The 21,105-nt window shown below is 52.3% G+C and overlaps 1 protein-coding gene across 3 annotated transcripts in view; it reads right to left on the bottom strand.

Annotated features, from left to right (window-relative positions):
- Nucleotides 1-9,333, bottom strand: part of Fbln2 (fibulin 2) — a 62,103-nt gene extending 52,770 nt beyond the window's left edge. For 2 of the 3 annotated variants that reach the window (XM_006972537.4, XM_006972538.4), the window contains exon 1: nucleotides 9,212-9,333. In XM_006972537.4, the coding sequence (XP_006972599.3) occupies nucleotides 9,212-9,249 (38 nt within the window). In that variant the 5' untranslated portion in view covers nucleotides 9,250-9,333. Of the gene's footprint in view, nucleotides 1-8,634; nucleotides 8,710-9,211 lie in introns of all 3 variants that reach the window. The other variant, XM_042273646.2, reaches the window with a different exon arrangement.
- Between the last annotated feature and the right edge of the window lie 11,772 nt (nucleotides 9,334-21,105).

Raw genomic sequence — 21,105 nt, 5'->3', positions numbered from 1 at the left:
AACCGTCAGACCAAGAGTCTGAGAAACCCCACCCCACCTCAAACCCTGCCAAGACAGTCAGCTGAGGCAGAGACAAGGGATCAAGACCAAGCTGGGTGCTCCTGACGATGGGGCTCAATATCCAATGCATGAGTGCTAGGCAACTCAAAGCGGGTGACCCAGGGCCCCAGCGATTCTCTCCCCTGCAGAAGAATCCAGCTACTGCAACCTCTCTGCAACCCTGGGGGGATTAGGAGGCAGTGTAGAGGCTGAAGAATGCAGTGATTCACTGCAGAGGACCAGGAGCATTACCTGAGGAGCCCAGTCATCTGAACCGCAGAGGGCTAAGGGTACTGCCTGCGGAACCCAGGAACAAAGGGTATGTGAATACACGTGACTCTCTCTCTTCTCTCTCTCTCTCTCCTCTCTCTCTCTTCTCTCCTCTCTCTCTCTCTCTCTCTCTCTCTCTCTCTCTCTCTCTCTCTCTCTCTCTCTCTCTTCTCTCCTCTCCTCTCCTCTCCTCTCCTCTCCTCTCCTCTCCTCTTCTCTCTCTCTCTCTCTCTCTCTCTCTCTCTCTCTCTCTCTCTCTCTCTGTCTCTTGTCTCTCTCTCTCCCTCTCTCCTTCTCTCCCTCTGTCTCTCTCTCTTCACTTCCTGGCTTATCTCACTGCCCTTAGGATCAGTTCTAAGAATAAGGTCAGACCCAAAGGAACTAGCAAGAAGGGTGGTCAGGGGTCCCAAGGGGTCCCTACTGCAATTTTCTCTGATGTGTTTCCTGGTTGAGAGAACCCTAAAACCAGAACTTTCTAGATTTTCTGAATGTTCCCTTGGGTAAAATGAAGGGCTAGACATTCAGGCTGGGGGTCACAGGTAAGGGAGAATGGATTCTGGGGGCACCGAGACCTGGTAAGCAGGACCACAAGGATCAACAGTGCCACCTCAGCAACCAGAGGAGTGGAGGGGTGACAAGAGAGAAGCCACCACTCAGTGCTACCCACCTGCTCAGCATGTGTTGGGGGGGGATGCACAGATTGTGACCTTCCTTCCATCTCCATCTGCCTCTGGGAGGGGGCTGTCAACTCAATCACTCAGATGGAGACTCTGAGGCTGGACGAGATACCCTGTGGCTAAGACCAAAGGCAAGTGGCCAGCCAGCCTTCTCCACACATCCCACACACTGTCTGGCCCTCCCCACACTCCAAAGCCTCTTTCCATATGCAAACCATCCTTGGGCCCCCAAAGGTCAGCAGAGCCAGGAATGCTGCCCCAGCTCAAAGATGAGCCAACTGAGGCCCAAAGGGATGAGAGACCTGGGGGGAACCAGGTCTGCCTCAAGCAATGTCCTCTTGTGGACGCGGCACTTAGCGCTCAGTGCCCCAGCCCCCACCTCCTAAGGCTCCCACCATCCCCTTGGCCTCTGCCAAATGGTGGGTGGCACCATTTCCTCACCAACTGGAAGACGTGGGTGGGGACCCTGGCCAAGGACAATACAGTCAGACTCCCACCCCGAGGAAGGAAGTAACCTTCCCCCAGACCTGCACTTTCCCTGCAACAATCAGCCCCATGCAGAGGCATTTCTGTACGGTTTCCAGGTTACAGTAACTTCAAGAACAATGGCTATAAATGACGTACAGCCTGACCCTCACGGCCCCCTGGAAAGGACGTGCCAAAAGGAGGCCTGTAGCACCCATGCTGAGGACATGGAGGCGGACAGAGCTGGCTCCAGCCCATTCTTCCTCCTTAGGGTGACTGCCAGCAGGCATGCCCTCTCAGAGCCTTCGTCTACCTTCCCTATCACCTCAAGAGTTCTGGCCTTGTCCCCCCTGTGTTCAGAGTATTCTGAAGTACCTGTCACTGGCCCTTTGCGCAAAATTAGGGGTTCTCCATTCCCGAGGTTCTGTCTACCTCCTCTCTCATGATCAATCCACTCACCAAGAGGAGCCAGGCTTTCTCAGGGCCCCTGTCCTTCTCATTCTCCCTTCCCCTTGAAATGGGGGTCCCAACCTGTCCAGGAAGCTTCCCAGCTCTCCTGAGGCTCAGCTGAATGTGGCTGCCTCCTGGCTCAGCTTCGCAGCCTCTGAACTCCCTACACTCTCCTCCAGATTGGCTGTGCACCTAGACTGTGCGTGCCGCACCCCAAGACTGCCATGAGAGACATCTTCCTCCCTCTGTGCACCGGCCCTGGCAAGGAAGCTTGCGGAACCAACTCACGAGCCCCAACAACTCCAGCAAGCACCTCCACGGACATTCCCACAAAGCACCCACTAGATTCTCAACCATCCCTCAGTGTCCACAGCCTACCAGTGTCCACAGCTCCCACTGAAGCCCCCATCCCATCCCGCAGTCTCCATTCACCCCTTCAGTATACAGAGCTCCCCCCCACTGCCAGCCCTGCCAGGTTCAAGCCTGTTGGGAGGGTATAGAGCACAGAGGAGCTTTCAGGCCTCAGAAAGAGGCCTGGACTACTGTGGACTCAAGTGATCGGAGGATTCTGATCTATGGCTCTATCATCGGGGGCCCCTGGGTCTTGTACCAGCTTCCCCTTTCCCTCGGTCTACTTCTGATACAGCAGGAATCCCAGCACACCCACCTTCAGTTGAGCCCAGCATCTCGTCCCTTCTCATTTCCATCATGACCACTTTGGTCCCAGCTCCAACTGCCAACTGTAGTAGAAGGTAGGAGATAACCTGATGGGATGGGGGAGATAACCCTGATGTCACCTCCAGCCCACTCTCGCGATTGCAGCCACGGGGATCTCGCATTTCAACCAGATTGCACCCTGACCCATCAGAATCCCCTAACAGTGTAGCAGCTCCAGGGGCCACCCTTACTCACCTCCATGACCATCCACTTTGATAAGCCCCTTCAGTCATGAGGTGGGGAGAGGTCTCGTCCTGTAACTGTTTCTGGTCACTTGCTCCTGACAGGCTTCTGTCTTAATGTCTCTCCTGGCAGCAGTACCCAGGGTGTGGGCCCTAATGTTAAGCCCACCCTCAGTCCCTGTCCTAGGCAGCCTCACATGTCCCTCTGCTCACACAGATGTGTCTACCATCTGCCTCCAGTCTGTGTCTCCCACCAAATCAAGCTCGATGATGTGGAGGATGTGGCCTGAGTCACTGGGTTATCCTCAGCACTCAGAAGCATTCCACACTCAGTGGTGCTCAGTGAAGACCTACTGAATGAAGGTGCGTCTTCTCTGACAAAACTAAGAGAGGACCGCAATACCCACTTCACAGTAAGGAAAACTGAGGCTCGGAGGCTGAGTGAGTCAAGCGGCCTGAACAAGGGCAATATTTGGACAGTAGAGCTGTGAACCTCATAGGAGGCCAAACGGGATTTTTCTGTACCAGCTTCTCGCCATGCAAGAGTGGGGTCTGAGCCAGCCCCCGGGGCTGAGCTATGTGCCTAAGACCAAATGAGGACACAAGCTCCCCACCAAATGCCAAATGCCCATTCCAGACAGCCCTCGGGAATTAACCAGGAGTGCACACCCCAGGAAAGGAGGTGAGAGGAAAGGAGAGGGAGAGAGGAGGGAGGGAGGGGAGGGATTTCCTTTGGCTCACTGGCTGGACTTTGCAAAGCGTGACTTTGGCACCATATAATGTAATCACCGTGGAAACTTTCACAGTTCATGCCAGGGAGAAGTCGATCTGTTCAATGAGGTCATGAACACAGGGATGTGAACACCAGCTCTCACAAGCGAACACCCGTTCATCGAGGGCTTTCAGCTTTGTGTATTGTTTGGAGGTTTATTTTCTCTGTCACTAAGGGTGGCTCCCAGGGCCTTATGCACACTAACCACTGCTGCTGGTCAACAATGGCAGCCTCTCCTGTGTGTTCTGAGCCTACATCACCGACAAGGCTCAAACCCCCAAATACAACAAGGCATACAGTGGGGAGTCTCTCCTCTCTTGCACTGTCCCTTCCCAGGTGAGCACATTTCACGCCTGTCCTCTCAGGGTAGTGGCTACTGCACAGGCAGGCCCCTGTAAATGTGTATTCTGTCCTTACACAAGGCAACATGGCTACACAAGTGGCAGCTTTTCGTTTTCATCTTCCAGCAGAGCTTCTAGATCTTTCCACACAACCTCTCTTCTATTTGACCAGCACATCTCACAGGAAGCTTGGTGTACACACCACCAGGCCTGGCTCTGAGGAGGGCTCAGGGGCCACATGGCACCATTCTGCAGAGGCACAAAGCCTCCAGGACCCAGACCCGTTCAGAGCATCTTTACATGGACCTGCATCTTGGGGCTTCTTGGTTCAAAACTTCCAGGAACTTCTGGGACATGTTGACACACTCCTTTAATTGGAACACTAGAAAGGCAGAGGTAGGTAGATCTCTGGAAGTTCAAGGCCAACATTGTCTACATAGTGAGTTGAAGCCAGACAGAGCTACATAGCAAGACCCTGTTTCAAAAAGCAAAATAAAACAAACAAACAAAAAGTCCCAGGAAATTTCAAACTCCCTGCTGCACACATCATACCTTCTCTGTTCCTACAGCCCCCCTAAGCCTAGGCTACAAGGTAAAATCTAGGCCAGCCCCTCCACCCAACAAGACTGTCTCAAAACCAAACGACCAACACACATACACACACACACACACACACACACACACACACACACACACACACACACGAACGGCCTCCAGGTCCACCTGGGTATGTATCTGGCTGTCTTTCCCTCCTCAGTATGTTCCCATCTGAATCCCCCATTTCACCCCTCCAGAGAGAAAATCAGCTGCATAGCAACACGCACAGCATCTGCTTCACCCACCCCCAGCCCCCGTAACATCTGCACCTGTACCTGGCCTGGATAAAATGTTACACAGTCATCCCTGCTGGTGGCCATGTTAGAGGAGCATCAGGTGACAACTGAAATTCAAGGTCAGCCCACCAGGAGGCAACTCCTTGATGGGTGAATCTCGGATAGGCAAGGCCCTGAGACCATAGACCCCCTGAAGGTCTTTTGCTTCTGCTGTGCCTTCACATGTTTGCTGCTGCCATCTTTCTCTGGTATCTGGCATGGTGTGGATGGGTGTGGGGAGATCCCCACTACCTGTAATGTAGTGTATTTATCTCATGGAAACATCCTGTTTACTGGGCATTTTAACCTGTGGATTATTATGATGATTTCTTCTTAAGCTGTGCTGTCTAATTGATAATAATAATAATGTTAGTTTAAATAGCGTTTTTGGTGTTTAAAAAAATAAACAAGGAAGTGTCACACAGCTACAACACATAAGTTCCTATTGAGGAGCCATATAGACTATGGCTTAAGTTAATGATTAAGAAAAACAATTGAAGCCGGGCGGTGGTGGCTCACGCCTTTAATCCCAGCACTCAGGAGGCAGAGGCAGATGAATCTCTGTGAGTTTGAGGCCAGCCTGGTCAGCCTGGTCAGGCTCCAAAAACTACACAGAAAAACCCTGTCTTGAAAAAAAAAAGAGAGAAAAGAAAAAGAAAAACAGTAGAGTCCCAGTTAACCAAGCTAGATTAAATTCTTTTAACCTTAATGTTGGGAGATGTGTTCACAGGTTTCAGTGTGCATCACAGCTGAAACAAAGCTTTGAAAATAACTTAAAGTTAGACTAAGATGTTTTTGTCAAATAGCCTTGAGGTCAAAAACCCAAGAAGATAATCTAAAGTTTTAGGCAGGTACATAGTTGAATACAGAACTCTTTAAGTTCAGAGAACAAGAACAAAGCAGCCCAATTATTACTAGATGACGTACTTTCCTTGCTAGCATTGGTTGATGACCAAAGGCGATGATTAATTCCTTGTACCCATTTTTGCCCTCAATCTCCTGATATAAAAAAACTATTGATGAGTGGGTATGTACCCTAAAGATTTAAAGTAGAGCTGACTGATTCTTTTTCATATATAAAAGTTTAGATTTGTGATTCCTTTAGGATTCCTTATAAGATTACCTTTCAAGATAAGTAATAAAGTAATTGGCCCTTTCTTTATAACTGCAAAACTGCAGCCTGCCAGTAAAAGACCTGACTGAGAAAACTATCTTGCTTGCCTACATGGTTGATCTATAACAAGTTCCTTGGGTATGAATGTAAGTGGGTTCTTGGGATAATTTATTTTTTACCTGTAATATGTAAAATGTTTAATCATGTAAGGGATATGGAAAACATGCTGTTTTGTTACGGTTTGTTTTGTAATCATTCACTTGAAAAACAGAGTGTAACCAAAATATTATTTTTATATTGCCTGAAAGATTTTGCTCAGGTATATAAACTGTAAGAAAATGAATCAAGGAAGAGTTAAAATAAGCTAGAAGGAAAACATTAAGAATAAGAGTTAAAAGGAAAGCATCAAGAATGAGAGAATTAAAGTGAGTTAGGAGGAAAATATCAGGAATTAGAAAGTTAGAAGGAAAATATTAAGAATGAGAGAGTTAGAAGGAACTAGAAGGGAAACATCAAGAATAAAGACAGAGTTAGAAGGAAAACATCAAGAACAAGAGAAGGGAATCACCGGGAAAATAAAGAACAGAGAATGCAAAAGAAGAATAAAGAAAAGGTCTGAAGGAAATCATCAAGAGAATATGTGAGTATCTTTCCCTAACCCTCTCAGATTTAAAAAAAAAAAAAATCTAGTACATGCCGACTCTATGGATTTCCCTTTGGGCCCTGTGCTGCTGGAGGCTGGACCCCCCAGGCAGCGATACGTCCCCATCTCCACCTCCTTACTGCATGCTCACAGGCACTAGAAGATGCCAGAAATCTCTACCATACAAAAGAAAAGACTGAGGCCCAGTGAAGGGGGCAGGCAGCCAAGCTCTAGACCAGCTCCCTAGCAGGAAATCTCCAAACAACACCAAGGAGAGGTCAGCAGCTGCCCGCTCTCCATGTCCTATGAGCCATGGACAGGCAGCCACAGGTCACAGGGGTGCTCAGCATACCTACAATCAGCCACATGCAAAGGATGAGTGTGGAAGGCCACCGAAATCTCGTCTTAGAATAACCCATTGGCTAGCCCACTCTGAGCCACACATCCAGCAGCTGCCTGCCGGAACGTGAGCTTGGCTTGCATGGTCTCCTGAGTCCATCTCTCTGGCTTCTTATTTGCCAAGGGCAGCTGGAGGGATGATACAACAAAATTGCTCACAGCCTCGCTTCTAAATCTAAGGTACAAGGCCAGCAGATGGCCGAGAGGACACACCTGAACAGTGCCATGGATTTGCCCAGACTTTGTGGACTCTACCTGGTGCCATAGGAGTCACAGCAAAGGGGACTGTCACGCTCATCAGACACTAAAGGGTCATGTAGCCAGGCTGTGTGTGATCTTATTCCTGAGCCCTGGGTTCAGCTCCGCTGTGATCCTAAGGAGCAGTTTATTTGCCTCCGGTCATGGCAGGAGCATTTATCGAGCACCTATATGTGTCAGCAGTGGATGAGACTCAGGAAGCTCCAGAGCCACTGACATCAAGGTCTCTCTTTCTCAGGGTTCAATGCTGGAAGGGCAGAGAGCTTTGTTTGGGGGTGTGAAAACCAGGAGCTCTGACCTTCCTCTGGTGAGGACACCAGGCCATCACCCCCACAGACCAGCACAAAATGTCTACCCCATCACCGAGATCCCCTGTAGACCCGAGTCCGGGACACTCCCACCTCTGTAGTAACCAAGGTACTCACTGAAGGCTTCCTGCCCTGGCGGAGCCTAGCCTGGGCCCACTCTTGAGGTAGTAACGCATTCAAAGGGCCACAGCCAAAATAGGTCTCTAACGGTCAGACAGGAGCCTAGAAGGAAGGCCTGGCGGGGACAGCAACCAACGGTGTGCCTGGCCCGTCCCCAAGGATGGCAGGCAATCAGCACTGGGTGAAGGAAGCCACAAAAGCATAATGAATCCTGAGCACCGGGGCTTGTATTTTTCAAGAAAAGACGGAAATCCGGACTTTTCTGTGAAAGCTGCCAGTTAGTAAATGCTGGCAGCTAATTAAATTTTTAAAAACAATAATAGCATATTGAGAGCCAAGCAAAACATACAGAGCCAATCACGGCTGGGGTTGGTGGGTCTGTGCCTCAAGTCAGAGGCTTTCTACATACTAGATGGTGGGGTGGGCGGAAAGTCAAGGGGTAGGTACCGGCCCTTGGCAACACCTCCCATCCTGCCTTTCCTCTTGGGGGTCCTGCACCCCGCCCCCCCCCCGCCCCCCCGCGCTTGGCACCTCGGGAAGGTGAGGTCGGCATTCCCTCCCAAACATGCATCCCTTCCACTCAGCGCCAAGCCCAGGGAGCCCTCTGCTGCCACCCAAGTCACTCAGCCTCTCCTGGGGAGGGCCTGGCTCATCACCCTCTGAGCAACATGCACCCACACCACAGCCTCCTTTTTGTCCTCTCTGGACTGTCCCAGGACACCTGCTGGCTCAGAACAACTTCTGACTGGCCTGAGTGTCCATCATCACAAAGCAGATGGGCAAGATCTCAGGACGGCAGAGGAGGACGGCGTGGGCACCCTTGCCTAGGAGACCAGGATGAAGGAGGGACGAAACAAGAGGTTGTGAGACTCCAAGCCCACCCCCTGAAGACTGAGTCCCTCCTGTGCCCCACACACACACACACAGCCACCCAGGTCATAGCAAGAGTGAGCCAAGAATAACACCAGCAGCCACCCTCTTCTCCCTAAGCCAAGGCTCCCACTCACCAGGAGAAACAGAGGTGCTAGGGGCCACGATGCTGTCTGTGCACCTGAATGTGAGGGCCCTCTGTGTCCTCAGGCCTGTGTGGAGATGTATGTAAAACAGTGGACGGAGATAAGCATGGCACACTAACTGATGTTGGGCCAAACTTGTTCTGGGGTGTCGAAGGCACACGTGTTTAACACGGTCACATTTGCGTGTCTGCGGGATGCTGGAAGGACAGGCCGGTGTGTGTGGAAGCACGCGTGCAGAGGGATGTGGGAGAGGTGAGTGTGCACAGCCCCTGCGTGAGAGATTCTGGACTGGGGGGTGGGGTGGCCCGCGCCTCTGCAGAGTTTGCAGTAACTTCTGCTAGCGTGAGGGCGAGTACGTGTGTGGCAGTGTGTGACTGCGGGTGGGGTGGTGCCAGACTGAGAGGCCCAGTCTTCCCTGCTGTGGTGGTGGTGGTGGTGGGGGATGATCCTGGGAGACCCCGAGGGACAAGGCTGGGGATTGGAGGGCCGGAGAGACGCAGCCAGGGGTCAAGAGAAGATGACCGACCTGGAGGGAGCGCGGCGTGGAGACTGAGGGCCCCGTACTCACCCGGTGCTCTGTGCTGCGCTGCGCCGCCGGCCGTCCATCGGTGCACCCGCCGTCGGTGAATCCAGAGCCCGGGTTGCGCGCGGCTCGGGGCGGGGAAGAGCGGGACGAGCCAGGCCTTAAGACCCCGCCCAACAGGTCCCGCCTCGGGGCGGGGCCTCGGCTTTTGCCAAGACATCTTCGCCCAGCCCCAGGCTCAACACGCGCGCATAGGAGTCCTGGCTCTCTTGTCCCGGTCTCTGAGCCCCCTCTCGGCACCCGGTCTCGGCATCGCGTCTCCGCGTCCTGGCTACACTTTGAGTCTCAGTACTGCGCCGCCCTTCTGCTTCTCCTCGTGGACCCAGTACTCTTGAGCATGCTGTGATGGCCAGAAGTGGTGCCCAGGCACAAAGCTGCCCAGAGGCAGGCCTGCAGAAACTAGGCATGGGCGCACCTACATCTCAGTTCTCCACAGTCTAGATCACCCTGCCCTTTTTCCAGCCTGGTTCTGTTGCCTCTCCATGGTGTGGCTTGGCCAATCCCCTTGACCCCTGTAAGTGGGGAGATGTGGAGAACCCTATCATCCACAGCACAGGGCCCAACAGGCAATAACGCTCTGTAAGTAATAAACTCAAAACAAATCATTACAGGGTCCTTGGCTCCCCATCCCTCGAACGATGCAGGCAGGTATCCTAGTGTCTGGTTGCCACTACCCATTCTCAACAGGCCCAGGGCCTGTGCGTGATAGAAAGCAGACAGTGAGCCTCACTGTCTGGGATCCAAGACTACAAACCACCTCCCATACCTGCCAGAGATGCATGCCCCTGCAGCCATTACCCCTCAGCCTCACAGCGGCTGAGGTCCAAGAGGAAGACCCCTGTGGCCCAGAACAGGTGTGAGGCAGCCAAGAGCAAACAAAAACAGAGAAGGGAGACCCTCTGCCTAGGGTTATGTAGCTGGGGCCAGAAAGAGCCAGGGACTCAGAGGAACCAGGATGGGATGTGAGGACCAAAGCTGAATGCAAAGGTCTAACCCAGCCTGCCTCAGCATCTGTCTAAACTTGACAGGCCTTCTCCCGTGGGTCCTTTCTACAAAGGGTCTCTCAGGACCTTTGCATGTGCTGTTAACCTCTACCTGAAAATCTCTCCCCCAAGACTCCAGGGCTGGCTCATCCTCGCTTTGAGATACAGCTTCAATATCCCCACTTGTCCTCTCTGAGACCCCCCCATCAGAGACACTCTTTCCTGCTACTTGGCTGCACTCTCTCCCTGGCTACCCTTCTTGAGATTGATTTATAGATGGTCATGGGTGGAATAACCTCGCAGTTAAGAATTCTGTCATATGCAGCTGTGCGGACTTAGGCACGTCGCTTCCCTCTGAGCTTTGACTGACCTCCTCAACTGTCAATGGAACAAAAAGGCATGAAAGCCTACATCGGGGGTGTTGAGCTGACATCCCAAAGGGGAGTGCTTCGTAAACAGCATATGAGAATAAACAGCAGATGGCCAAAAGCAAGAACGCAGAAAGTATGGGTCCTTTCCCCACCGGGGGTCCAGGTCCCAGGTCCGGGGAGGAGAGGCAAACAGCCAATGTTCAGGCTCGGGCTGCAGACAAGGAGCCAGGGCCTGGCTGTCTTTCCACCAGATAAAGCAGAGGCTGTTTTCCCACCTCCGTCATTTGAGCCAGAGTTGTGGCTGGCCTAGAGCCTGCCAGGACTCTTATCGAAGACAGAGTATGCATCACCCATCAGGAATTTGGGGCCGGGGCTTGGCTGACACAGAGTCGAAGGAAGTTATGGGCTGATAAGGCCCAGACAGAGTGTCACGGGGGGCAGAGGTGTTATTCACACCAGTGCAGATCTCATGGCCTCCCTGGGCACTGAGGCGCCACAGCCAGCAGGCATGGTGGGTCACCTACACCACCTGGACAACTGGACTTGGAAGAAAGGGCTCATAGTCTTTGGGGGAGGGGACTGTCTCCATACCTGGTATCCTCAGGAAGGCCACTGCCCCACTGTAAAGGCACAGGACACCATCTAAGGGCTTGAGAAGGTAGGCTCTGAGGCTAGACAGCCTTGCATTAAAGTCCTGTCTGAGTGGCCTTCAGTCTTAGCTTCAGTGTCCCCATGTTGGAATTGTGTAGAAGATGCTGGAAGCAATGGCTCGCCATGCTAAGCCCTTGGCTTCACATTGGTTGCTACTATATTCATTACACACCTTCTCCCTGGGCTGGCTGTGGGAGAAAGTGTATAATGTCACTGGGACTCAGAATTGGAAGGAAAAGAGCACCCACAGGAACCCAAATCTTGCTATCATCCTAATCAAGCTAATTAGGTGAGAGCTCCAGGCAACTGGGCACCTCTGTCTTAAAATTAGATGGGCAGTGTTCTTGAGGAGTGGCACCCAGCAGTGTTCCCTGGCCTCCTCCTGCACTGGCACACATGGAAGCAACACACACACACACACACACACACACACACACACACACACACACTCACACACATCTTTCCCCTTCCTACCTCCATTTATTTAAAAACATCTTTTATTGCATTCTGTTTTCAAGACTCCTGCTGGAAGCTATCCTCCTGCCTCTGCGGCTGATGTGACCCTCAACTTCCAATAGTGGCTCTTCGATGCTCCTACCCCCTCTGCATCTCCTCTCCTGCCCTCGTTTTAACATTACAGCCACAGTGAGGCTCCCCAGCTGCCAGGGAGAAGAGGACAGGAGCTGTCAGAGCCACCAAGACTCTCCAGCTATGGCTTGAATACCCTTTGAGGGTCCTCAAGTTTCTGAGACCTTAGTGTCCCCAAGGCTCCTAGCAAGGGGGATCTGGAGGGTAGAAATGTTGCATTTCTTCAGGAAATGGGTCTGGTGGAGCATGGTTAGGTTGTGGGGCCTCCACCCTCAGATGGGATTAATGAGTCTCTCTCAGGCCCAGCTCACTGAGATGTTGTTGTAAAGACCCAGCCTGCCGCCCCCCACCCACTCTGACTTCCCGTCTCGACATGTGATCTGTCCCTCTCACAAAGTTTCCACCATGATGTGGTGCAGCCCAGGGGCCCTCCCCAGGATGCTAGCTCAGTCATCTCAGCTCTCCCAGAGTCTGAGCTAAGTAAGACTCTTTTCTTCACACAGCAGCAGAAACTGAATAAAGATAACTTTCAAAGATGACAGCCAGTGACTTTCAGAGGTCAGTCCATTCCCCCCCACCCCCCGATCCTGTTGTCCCACAAAGACACTGGGCAGCACTACCCCAAACAGTCATGTATGATAGTGAACGGAAAACTCTGGTGCTTTATGTCTTTATCTGAAATACAAATGTCTACACTGCCTAGGTCCACTTCTCTAGTGGGTGGAGTGGAGCAGCCGAGTTCTCAGTAATCCCCAGGTACCTGATAGGTTATAGTACAGCTGGGCAGAAGGCCTTCCCAGATTTGTCCCTTCATAGAGAGTGAAATGTCTACAAGAAAAAAGGAGGAAGGCCACCTGGAGCCTTCTAGAGGGCAGCACTCCACCTGGAATTCCTGCCTGTGCATGTCCTTCCTGGGCCCTGCCTCCTCCCCAGAGTGGCTGCACCACCAGCCTACATATCTCAGACCCCTGGGGAAACCTGGGACAAGAACTAGCAGTTGACATGCAAGGCACCGGATACAGAGAAACAGTCAATGGTTAGGGCCAGGCTCAGGCCCTCTCTGATCTGGATCCCCACCTCTCTAGCCCTTCACTCACTCACACCCCCATCTTGAAGGCTAGAACTGTGGTCTTCACCTGTGAGAAGCTGGATTGTCCTCCAGGGGACATCCCAACCTCTCTGCCATCCAGCTCATCATGAATCTTTTCCATCCACCCAACTCCTTTCTGCTTGTGGCAGGAACTAGACCCCTACCCATCCTTTGGTTAGAATTTACCCATAGGAAGTTCAGATGGGCATGTGAGCCTGGCTAAGGACTGCATTTCCTGCTGCTACAGCCACAAACATTCTGGACCACTGGAGAGGAGCAGGAATGATATGACCAGCTTCCAGAAAGGACAAGTCTACCCTTTCCTTTCACTTCCAGCTGGCTGGACACAGGTCATGCCCTGTTCGAATGGAAGGAGCCCTTGGGTATGGCAAGCAGCCTTACCTGCCCTGGAGCTTCACTTGGAAATGCACCAAAGCACAGGTCCCTTTATTATAGCAGCCTGACCTGTACCTAACTAACTTCTCTGCTAAGAAGCCCACATGTGCAGTACCGTACCTGTGGCAGTTGGGGAACTGGGGGGCGGGGCTTGTGGATCCTACAATACCTATGCAGTCTGCATTTCAGTCTTCTGCCCAGGCACATACCCAGGTAGCAGGGCCTCTGCAGAACCTTCTGTCTCTATCTTGGTTCCACATGATGCATTTGGACTGGGAGAGTCCCCACTTCCTGGCTGGACACCTGGCCCAGGTGTGGTCTGCTAGAGAAGTCTATCCCCAGCTTCAGTGGTTGGATCAGGGAAGGAAGGTAACTAAGAGAGGTACTGTATGCCTGGAGCCCAAAGAGGACACTTGTGCCTGCTCTTTGATGGAGAGTGAGCTTGTGGCCATGGTCTTACATTTGACCAGCCAGGAATGAACAGAGACCAACTCTGGGCGGCACAGGAACACAGAGTACTTCCTGATGCAGATGCTTAAGCACTTACTACTGCTCAACCTAGGGCCATCCAACAGCAGGCTTCCACTGTAGGGACCAGTAAATACTTCCTTCTGGAAGCCTCTGCCAGTCTGAGTTGCAATTTTGAACTAGTTGCTTCATTTGGAGCTTTGGCCAATTTGACTAGGAGTTTCTTGTTCACAAATACTCCCACAGAAAAGCTTGGCTGATAAACTTGATTCAGTGAAGCAAAATGGCCTACCATGTACATCCTCCATCCCCCACCCCATGCATTTCTCAGGCCCCTCCCCACACTTCACAATGCCCAGATCTTTTTTCATCACTGTTCCTGCTTTACAGTTGAAGAAGCTGAGGCTCTGTGATATGGCAGGATCCCATGCAACCAGCACACACTGTCCTTCCTCCACTGTCCCAAGCACCGTGACCGAAGACCAGGCACCCCTTGGCAAGGTGCTCTGAGGGTCTGAAGCACCTGGAAGCCCTGGGGAGGTGGGGGAGCCATTAGTCTTCCATGTGTTCCTTGTGTGTTCCAGAAAGTCCGATGGCCTGACGCCTCTGTCTGGGAATGGTCGGTTTCTGCCTCTGTGGCGTAGCTCATTACTGATTCATCCTACCCTACCCTCCGCCTGGTGTGATGAAATTTCTGGCACTTTTCAGAAGTTCTGGTCACCCAGGACAAGACTTGGCCCAGCCTGGCTGTTCGGGCCAGCTCTCCTGGCTTGGGTAGAATGCTGAACTCAGAGTAAAGATTTCACCATAGGCTAGAAAGCAGACTGGGGTTACCCAGAGCCCCCTACTCTTCCAGAACAGCCAAGAGAGTGAAGAGATTTGCCAAAGACCAAATAACACAACCCTTAGGGGCTAACAGAAAGTTCAGAGGCAGGAACCCTAGTCCTGGACAACCTCTGTCCATTCTAAGCCTTGATTTTCCCACCTATGAAATCCTAGAGGCTGGCTCTGAGTTTAATAAGTACATTAGAGAATATAAAACAAACTGTCTATACCAGCAAATGTCTTCTCAGAAGAATCCTTTTCAATCACTTTTGTTTTATGCAAATGCATGTATGATGAAAGAATAAATGCATGTAGAAATATATCAATATATGTAATTATGAGCATCTCCGTCAGTGAGTGTATACATGCATGTGTATGTGAATAAATGTGTGAGCCTGAGCATGTGGACGCCTGTCCACCTCTGCTCACTGTCTCTCTATGAGCTGCCCCGGCTCTTTTCTGTGCCACCCAAACCCCCACAGTTGTGGTCAGCATCTCTTCAGAAGTCCCCTCTGCTCTGCCCAGCTTGTTGAGCCAATTCTGACCATTTCTAAATGATTTTATTATTTTCAAAGATGATTTGCAGAGCATCTTAGGATTTAGATTTGGGTACTCGTCCACCCCCAAGAAGTTGCAGTGGCACAGAGCACATGCATCCTGGATGCTTCTGATGCTTGTGCCAACACTGGCACTAGGTGCCCGGCCTCTAGGCCACCTTCACTCAGCATCTACAGCAGGCTCTTTCTGACATCATTTGCACAGAAAGGGGGCTCCCCCTTTTCTCTGCAGACACTTCTGCATTTGCTCACATGCTTTTTTTTTTTTTTTTTTTTTTTCTGGTGGCTGGAGAGACAGCCGTGGGTGCTGGGAACCGAACTCTTATATTTTTGGTTGTGAGCCTAGCCTTTAACGGCTGAGCCATCTCTCCAGCCCGCTCACATGCTTTTTATGTAGGTATTTTTTTTTCTGCTTCAGTTGATGAAGACAGGCCCCCCAATATTTTTTTCTAAGGCAGTGTAGTTCTCAACCTTCCTAATGCTGCAACTTTTTTAATATGGTTCCTCATGTTGTGGTGATCCCCAACCGTAACATTATTTTCATTGCCACTTCATAACTGCAATTTTGCTACTGCTATGAATCATAATGTAAATATCTGATATGCAGGCTGAGATGTGACCCATGTAAAAGGGGTTCTTCGACACCCAACGGGGTCGCGACCCACAGGTTGAGAGCCCCCTGCTCTAAGGCTGCAGGCTCTGGGGTTCCGCTGAAAATGACTTCCTCCAGTCTAACACAGACACAGCAACTGCCTCACTCATATATTCGTTCCCTCCACCTATTAATTGCCCTTACACCTGACCCCAGCCTCTCCAGCCGCATTCTGCATGCCCGTGTTGGTCCTTTAGCACGCTCCCTGGGGATGAGGGGAAGGAATCACCCGGAATACGAGAGAGAGGCTTCTGCAAACAACCTCCACCTGCCTGTCAGGCTACCCCACCTACCTTTGGGACTTCATGCGTTTGGGGTCATAACCACTTGAGCATTGTGGTGGCCATGGGAACACATCTCCCCACAGGTGGTGGACCGCCTCGGCCCTCACATATGCAGTTGAGCTGAGCCCACCCCCCACTCCATTCCCCCCCTCAATGCTGCTGCCAGGCAACGGCAGCACTGACACAGGGACACCAGCAAATGACAGGATTTTCCTTGGGCCTGGGCAGCTTGGCCAGAGCTTTCTGAATCTGAGCCCCATTGCCAGCCGTCCTGAGCTCCCCCCACCCAGTCTCCCATCCCCAGTCTCCCATGCCAGCATGCGTCAGAGCTGTGTATCTGGCAGCACCTTTCCTGCTCCCCAAGGCTCCCACGCTCTGAACCACCTGATCCAAGTGGCCAGATCTCTTCAAGCTCCCCAACAAGTCAAACTAACTCAATGACAGGACCAGCAGCTCCTAGAGTCCATGCTGCAACACAGGCACTTCATCTCCCACTCCAGCACGCTGGAGCTTAAACAGCGTGTCCCCACTTCACAGGTGACAAAACTGAGGCTCTGTGCCCCAGGGTCCTCTGGAGTCACCGGCTCCTTAGTCCTAGGCCAACCCAGCAAGCTACATGTCCTCAACTCTGACATCCCGGGACCCTGGGAACCATAGGCATGCATGACAGCTGCAAAGCCCCTTCCATGGGGGGAGGGTAGGGGGGTCTCAGGCCCTCTATCCAACTAAACCCAGAGGAAGGAGTCAGATGGAACTGAGCACCATAGTCACACATATACTACAGCAACTCCAGTGATGGGAGACAGCCTCTTCACACAGAGAGGTGACTCTGTTTGGGGGTTCAGATTGCCCTCTGCTCTTCTGCATCTGCCTGCTCCTTCTCAGCCTGGGTTCCATGACTGTTTCCTCCTGGATGGGCTCCATGACCCCAGTTCAGCCTGTCCCTGACCCAGGGCTATCCCAGGGACTGAGCAGACCGGGGCTCTGGCGAGGCCTGTACAGTCCATAAGGATTCTCTTCCACACTGCAACCTTTAAGCTTTAGGTAACAGGACCCAAGCTGGTAGTAATTATTGCGGGTGACCATGCTAAAAAGCCAGACATGCTGGCCTCCTTGACCTTCCAATGAGGACCTTGGTAATCCATATGGGTTGTCCACTTGTTCCAGCTGTCTGTACTAAGTTGCCCTCTGGTCTACTCCCACTAGCTTCCTCTTGGAACCTGCTTCAGCCTCTTCTTCCTCCTGGCCTCCTGCTAAAGCCAAAATCAGGCACCAGGCAGGGACTCATACCCAGGGGATCATACTGCCCAGCTGGCTCCAGCCCTTGGTAGCCAAGAAGCCCCTAGTGAGGTTCCTCATTCCTTCATCACCCTCAGTCCAGCATAAGCTCCTGAATGCTTGGGCTCTGAGACCAGGCTCTACTCTGCACCTGCTGTCGGATCCAGACCCCCCAAAGGAGCACAGCCTCAGCATCTGCCCACCGTCTATCCATAGAGGATGGTAGAGCATGGAAGGAACAGACCAGGCTGTGGCCAGGCTGCCTGACTGCGGGTCTAAGCCTCTGCTTTGCACTCACCACCCTGTGACCCAGAGACATTGTCTCTCATCCATAATGAAGAAACCCAGTGAGTTTTGGGGGAAACCGCTTGAGCTCCTGGAGTCCTCCATGGAAAACGCTCTCAGTGTTCAGGAACTTATGTGTGCACATGGAGTACTCAGGACATAGCTTGTGCTTACTGAGTGTTCAATACCAAGCAATGTTCTGGCCACCCATTCTGTGCAGCCCTGTGGGTACCAGCAATAACCAGGACTCGTCCCTGTTCATGTGGAGGGTGAAACTGTAATAGGAAAACACAGGCCATGATCAGCACCAGCAAGCATCAAGGTGAGGCAACCCAGAGGGCCAAACAACTCTCTATGGACAGGTCTGTCCTCTCCAGGCCTCCTTACCCACTCCAGGAAGCAGGGACAGCAGTAACAACCCCACCTCCTCCAGTGTCCGCAATGAATGCACGAGCCAGCTAGAAGAGAGCTGCAGAAGGTGCCCTGGGCAATTGCTGGGTCCAGTGGAAGGGAGATGAAGGCCAGTCATTTGGAGGGAGGATTGAGAAAAGAGGATGAGGGTAGCCTGTGCACCCTAGAAAGAGATTGTGTTTTTTTCTGAGAACCAAGGGAACTGTGGGAAGAGGCTGGTTCAAGGGAACAGGTGGAGATGACATTGACTTCAGACCAGGGCAGCTTCTGGGGGAGATGCTGATGAGAGATGATGCACACTAGGGTGATGCTGGAGCTGGTAGAGGGAGGAGCAGGGGTGGACTCCTCATTTTAGGAACAGAGCCATCACTGATGAGTTGGGAAGGGGCTGGATAGAACTTCCCAAATCACAGGGCCGTTGATTGAAACATGCTTGTGCCAAAAGGGGAGACAGAGTTTCGGTACTGAGATAGAAGGGTGGGCTTCAAGCACAGCGGGATGCTGGTGCTCTGATGTGTCACCAGGGTGACGTTCTCTACCCTCATCGCTCCTCTTTGATCTTTCCTCCAGGGCCACTCCTTCTAGTGACAAAATCAGCCTTTTGCACCAAGCACAGTCCTAGGCTTAAGGTAGATACCCCTCCCCGAACCAGTCACTCCAGTGGGAATGGGCTGCGTTGATTAGCTCAGTCCAAGATTATTGCCCTTCCAAAAACCTGAGGCAAGGAAGTGGGGTGGGAATGAGGTGGAGTGAGTGCTAGCTGCTTGGCGGGAATCCATGAGTGGCCCTGACTGAGCTGTGCAGATCAGCAGCTGGTTTGAGGTCGGCACCTTCTCCGACTCAGACTCTGCAGGACATTTAACACACATTTTAGAAGTGTGTTCTCTGTAAAATTCCCCACATGCACAAAGGGCTTCACCAAGCTCCCTGGTGACTGGTTCCCTGCAGAGAACATTTGCTCACCAGCAAACCAGCCAATCAGAACCCAGAGATCACATTGCTCATGATCATTGACCACCTTAGGCTTGACCAGAGCAGAACTTGGTGGGTCTGTTAGTAAAGTCAGTTGCCTGTGGTTGATGACTAATAAGACAATCAGGTTACACCCATCACAAAAATGTAGCCAGCAAGAGAGAATGACTTGAGCCTTGGGGGCTGACTGAAGTTACGTGAGGAAAGGGTTCCTGTGGCAGGCAGGCTTGTCCTACCCAGATCTCCTCTCCCAGGGCCTCCAGATGGATGGCTGTTTCCTTAACGGAGTTCCTCTTTCTGAATGCATCCCAAATCTAGCTTTCAGGGTGTTCCTAAACTTGATATAGGGACATGTGCTGTACATGTCCCTCACAGCACTGACAATGGGGTACGTCCATGTGAACCCCATGGTTTCCTTTGTCTCTTTTTAATGCCCCGTAATATTCCACAGCCCAGCTATAACATGCTGAATGAGTCTCTTGATTGAGGGCAATTAGGTTGTTTTGTTTCCTCAGTCCTGTTACAATCCTGCCACAACAGTTTTGTGACATCTCCCTGTGACTCTGTAGGAGCTCTCTAGGGCAGTCATCCAGGACAACGGGGCTGAGTCATGGAGTTTACACTCGATGGAATTCACTAGCCCAGGCCAGACTGCTGCTTCCGAGTATCCCTACCCATGTGCGACCTCGGGCTGCTGCCTCCCTTCCAGCCCCTTGCTGACATGTGCCCATGCAGTTGGTGTTAAATAGCGTCTCTGTGTGGTTTTCATTCATGTGGCCCTCTTAGAAGGAGAAGCCTCAGCCATCTGCTTCTCCTCTTGTGTGAAGTTTCTGCTCCTGTCCTTTGCCTTAAAACGCTGTTTGCTTTTCTGTGATTGCTCTTTCCTAAGCACGATCTAGCCATGTGGCTCCTTGCCCTGAAGCCCGCCCTGGAGCTCTCCCGTGGCTCCCCTGCGTCCAGAAGCAGAGTCCACACCCAGCAGCCTGGCCGGCAAGGCCTTGTGGTGGTTTGGCTCCAATTGTGTCTCCATTCCCTGTAGGAGATGCTTCCTGACTCTCTCCTCTCTCCCTCCACCCCCCCAGGTCTTTAGGGTTCTTCTGTGTGCCTGCCATACCCTTCCTCCTCTCTGCCACCCCCCAGGCTGGGGCTCACCACTCACCAGGAACAGCCAACCCACAACCCCACCGAACTGGCTACTCCTCCAGTTTTCAGGTGTCAGCTGAATATCCCTTACTCTTGGGAGCCGCCTACTCTGCTCTCCTGTCCCCATATCCCCTAGCTGCCCCAAGCACCTGGGAGCCACACCTCAGAGCACTGTCCCCAGGCTGTGCTATCTTCAGCTCCTCAGGCTTTTCCCATAGGCAGCAAACTTCCTTCGAGCCAAGGTCATGACTGTTTGGAAGACGTGTATCTACACAGGGCCACCTCCACACCTTCCCAAAGCCCTCCGAAGATGGGCATGACAAAAGGAGCTAGTCAAGAGGGGTGGCGGTTCCCGCACAGGTCCCAGGAAGGACTCGGAAGCCACCAGGAGCCCGGAGGACAGTACATGAAGGAAGGGGGTCTGGGTTTGGACTCGGGAAGTTAGTGCTGGTCCTGTCTGTGCTGATGACGCATTTACCTTTCTGGACAGATAGTTTGTCCTCCCTGCCTCAGTTTCCCCTCCAACTCGGAAACTCCTGGCCTCTTTGCTATCACAGACAGTGCCCCTAATGGCCAGCTTGAGGCCCAACCCACAGTTCTAAGCAGAGGGAACAGGCAGACCCTGGAGCAGACAAAGGGGCCTTGTTCCCCCAGTTCTTTGCCGGAACCCCCCCCCCCACCTCCCAGCTTGGCTCCAGCTGAACAAAACCAGATGCCAACATGTGGGAGGAGGCAGAGGGCGGGCAGCATCCCAGGACCCCTCTCAAGGTCTGGGTCCCTGCCAGAAACTCCAGATGCCATGGGCTCTAAGGAGAGCCCCCCCCAACTTCCCCCACAGCCTCAGTGGCACCAAGCCCTTGTCTGAGTCTCCGTCTGTCTCCCCTAGGCCAAGGGAGCCCGGCAAATCCTGCTCCCTCTGATCTCA

Source organism: Peromyscus maniculatus, chromosome 3 (genome assembly GCF_049852395.1).
Source record: "Peromyscus maniculatus bairdii isolate BWxNUB_F1_BW_parent chromosome 3, HU_Pman_BW_mat_3.1, whole genome shotgun sequence".
Lineage (NCBI taxonomy): Eukaryota > Metazoa > Chordata > Mammalia > Rodentia > Cricetidae > Peromyscus > Peromyscus maniculatus.
The sequence above is the reverse complement of the archived record's forward strand: the minus strand, read 5'-3'. Positions and strand labels throughout refer to the sequence as shown.